This window comes from Entamoeba invadens (assembly GCF_000330505.1).
Source record: "Entamoeba invadens IP1 unplaced genomic scaffold scaff_1105074724931, whole genome shotgun sequence".
Lineage (NCBI taxonomy): Eukaryota > Evosea > Mastigamoebida > Endamoebidae > Entamoeba > Entamoeba invadens.
Window position 1 is genome coordinate 15447 of NW_004443563.1, and position 4185 is coordinate 19631.

Genomic DNA, 4185 nt, shown 5'->3' on the forward strand with positions numbered 1-4185 from the left:
GTATTGCAATTTGTGTTGTTATTATAATTTCGAAGTTGAAACGTTTATTCGATCTTAATAATTCGAGTTGATATTTTTGTGTTTTTTTATATTATTATTATGTTATAACATATTGATCATAATGGTAATTTAAGTTTATTCAATTGGAGTTAATAATTTCAATATTTCAACAAAAATTAACAACAAGATGAACAAAAATCAAATTTCATATAATGGTGTCCAAAAAGTGGACTATTTATTCAAAATTTCAATGTTTTAATTTATTCGTTTTTTGTTATTATATTTTGATGTATTGTTTAGTAATTTATAAGTTATAAATTGTTAAAATCTATAAAATAAAAACCAATATCTAGTTTGAGTTGTTTGGAATGTTCTTTTTTACGAATTTACCCTTGTTTTAATTGATAGCCATATTATATAACAGTTTTACAAATTAAATTATTTTTTATGTTTTACAAGCAACAATAACATTATTTTTAAACAATAACAATTCGCAGTAATATTTCACGCCGCAGTGATTTTTCATGGTACTCTAGTGATAAAAAATAGCGGAATAACAATATAAATTAGACTATCGAAACAAACACCGTTGTCTATGTTCTTTCAAATATACAGATACAGGAAAAACCAGGGACCAAATCATAAACCAGGGACCAGACTAAATTAAGCCGTTTTATTTTTGGTATAAAGTTTCCTTGTCAAATAAAAATAAACAAATAATCGGGTTTTTGGAGGATATGTTGTTTTATTTTCAAAAACCAAGGACCAAGTATTAATAGACACACTGTTTTTTAAAATAAAATAGAAAAAACTATAAAATATGAAACTCATAATTAACCATTTAAAGTTGTCTCATTTGTTAATGCCGAGCCAAAGAAAAGTTTGTTCTTTATATTGATTTATCTCTTATTGTTGAATACGTTTAATAATTATCAATCAATTACTGAATGTCTAACATTCCAATAATTTATTTATTCTTTACTTTATTTTCATTTATTGCGTGAGTCACTTTTAATGCTGAACGAAAAGTGACTCATCGAATCAACCGAGTGAATAGAGAAGACTAAAATGATATTTTTGAAAACTTGAATAAATGGGTTAATTGAATGGTTGTGTTGAAATTAAACATGGTTGAACAAAAGAATAATATTTTATAATTAAATAATAATTAATAATAATAAACTTACTATTATAACTCACGTTAAGATGTTGTTCATTCATACTTTATACAACACATTCATTTTTTTTATCCCGAAAAATAACCGTTTTTAATACCAAATAATAAGAAAATTACACATTTATTTATATATTTGCCCGTTTTATTGTATAAAAACCGCTTAATATTCAATAGCTAAAATTAGTCTGGTCCCTGGTTTTTCCTGTGGTCCCTGTTAATTCCGCTATCTGTATATCTTTTTACAATAAAATAATTGTGAATATCGTTTCTTAAACAACGCGTCGAAAGTAAAGAACTATTACTCCAACTATCATCTTCGGGACAACATCGTTTTCGTTGTTGTTTGAAAACAGTAAAACCTTGGTACTTTTACAAAGTCGTTATTTACTATTGATAAAATGGTATAATTACATTAATATCATAATTAATTTATAAAATCAAATGAAAATATTATCATAATAATACATTCAAAGTAAATGGTTTAATATTAATAAAAAATAGTAAGGCTAAGGTTTAGTTAGCCTAAAAATAGATTTAGCAAAAACGGTATTATGGTGAAATAAATTAACAGAAAAAAATATACAAAAAATAAAACCTGTTAACAATTTTATCTAATATAAGATGGTTTTAAAAATATTTTACTTTTGTAATAAAGTTAGTATTATTTTATGAATATTTAAACTGCTATTTGGTAATATATCCCACAATGTAAACAACAGTTAAATTCCAAACAAACAGTCAGTTATCATTGAATGAGTAAGCGATTTCAATGTTTTTCCAATTTGTTTTAATGTTTAACGTTTTACAATAATATAAACATGATCTATCCAAAGTTGCATCTTCTTCTATTCCCAACGATTTCAGACTTGAACAAAACATGAAACAACCAACTGGCACCTTTTTTATTTTACCAACAAATTTTTTAAGTTTCCCACAGTTTTTAAAACACCCTTTTCCAACAGACAACTTTCCGTTATTATTGAATTTAACAAGATTTATACAATTCATGAAGGCTTCGTCACCAGCGGTATCCGTTTCTGTAAAAACTTCTTCCAAATCTTCACAATCGTAAAAACATTTGTTACCGAAACGCTTCGCCTTACATACCAGTTTAACCAACCCACATCCCTCAAAACACGAAGTTGGAATATAAGAGACACTGTCAGGTATTGTTATTGCTGTGAGTGATACACATCCTTTAAAACATCCAATTCCAACGGTTTCCAACGTGGTTGGAAGATTTACTGATTTCAACATTTTCATATTAAAAAATCTGAAGTCACACAGTTTATCAATACACAATGGTAAGTGAAGAGTTTCGATATTATTTAATCCATTAAACCAGTGTTTAGCCATCTGTATTCCATCAGAAACGTATAATGTTTTTAAATTACTACACTTGTTAAATACACGACTTCCTATGGAAATTACTGTGTTGGGAATAGTCATTTCTGTTAACCCGGTGCACCCAAAGAAACAGTCGTCTCCAATGTGTGTCACAGACGATGGAATGTCAAACGAAGTCAACCACTTACAATTTTTGAAGTGGCATTTTGATAATTCGATTGGTGAAGAATTTTCAATTATAAACGAAAAATCGAGTTTTAGAGATTCGCACCCGGCAAAGCAGTCTTCACCCAATACCATAATTTTGTTTTGTGTCTCGACGGTTTTTAAATTTTTGCAATTTTTAAAACACATTTTTTCAAGTTTTGTGATTTTACTTGGAAGTTGGATGTATGACAAACTTGAACACCCACAAAAGAGTTTGTTTCCAAGACATTTGACATTGCTTGGAATATTAATAGTTTTCAGACTTTTACAATTGTAAAATGCTCTTTTTCCGAGTGTTTGAATAGTCGGTGGAAGAACAATTTCCTCAATGTTTTCACTGTTTGTAAAACATTCATTGGGGATCTTTAAAAGTGGCGCTTTGATCACAACACATCTGCCTTGTTTCCAATTTTTAAATGCACCGTGTTGGATATTTTTAATTTGAGTTGTCACACAATACCAAGAGTTACACTCGTGTTCTGTATTTGCACTAAGAAACATCGTTCCAAGCTCTGTGGCTTGATATGTCGGGTCATTTCGACAATCAAAATTTCGATATAACCGCGTCAGAACAACACCGTCATTTGGTACATCAGTAAGCGCACGATATTCATCACACTCGATACACATATACCGCCAGTCGTAATTATAGACAGCCACTTTGTGATTGTATCGGATGTTGGTACAATACATACAATATGAATGTTTGTCGATATCAAATTTGTCAAGGAAACAGAGAGAAGATGAAGTTATATGACATCCATGACTTGTTGCAATAGAAAGAGAAGTTGTAGTCGTTGGTATTTTAATGTCACAATCATTACATGAAATTAATGCGAGTTTTTTAATGTGTAAATTAGATAGATCGATTGCAATTTTCATATTGTTATAATTGTCTTCTTCACTCTCGTGTGAACTTTCTCTAATATTTTGATTTTTAAGTGTTTTATTTTCTTTATCATCTTGATCATCATTATTCTGCGAAATTGAATTGTCATTTGACTCAGAAATATCTAGTGGTTCTGTTACTGTTATTATTAGCTCATCTAACATCTCAAAAATACCAAAATTGAAATCAAAGACCCCTCTAACCATAACTGCTTTTACTGTTGTGTAATTTTTCAAACAAATTTTATCAATGTCGACTGTGGTTTTACCTGTAACGTTCACTATAACAGATAATAGTGTATACTCAACATTTCCACTCTTTTGCTTCTTTTCAACATTTTTAAAACACACTTCTATTGTTGTTTGGGTGGTTGAGTATAAATTAATTACTCGTTGTGTTGTCGTCACCTTTTTAACACTTGCTGCGACATCAACACACTCATTCGTATTAACAGTGATGTCTATAATTGGGTATCCATGTAGATCTATGACATCTTTGTCTATGTTATGTATATCCACTTCTGAATCTACTCTTTGAATACAGTTAAATTGAATTGTATTCATAG

At 29.1% G+C, this 4185-nt stretch overlaps 1 protein-coding gene across 1 annotated transcript; it reads right to left on the reverse strand.

Annotated features, from left to right (window-relative positions):
- Positions 1-1915: 1915 nt before the first annotated feature.
- EIN_121970 (hypothetical protein) lies at positions 1916-3424 on the reverse strand (the record flags this gene model as incomplete). Its single annotated transcript, XM_004259029.1, has 1 exon — positions 1916-3424. The coding sequence occupies one exon, from the start codon at positions 3422-3424 to the stop codon at positions 1916-1918; it is 1509 nt and encodes a 502-aa protein (XP_004259077.1).
- Positions 3425-4185: the final 761 nt, after the last annotated feature.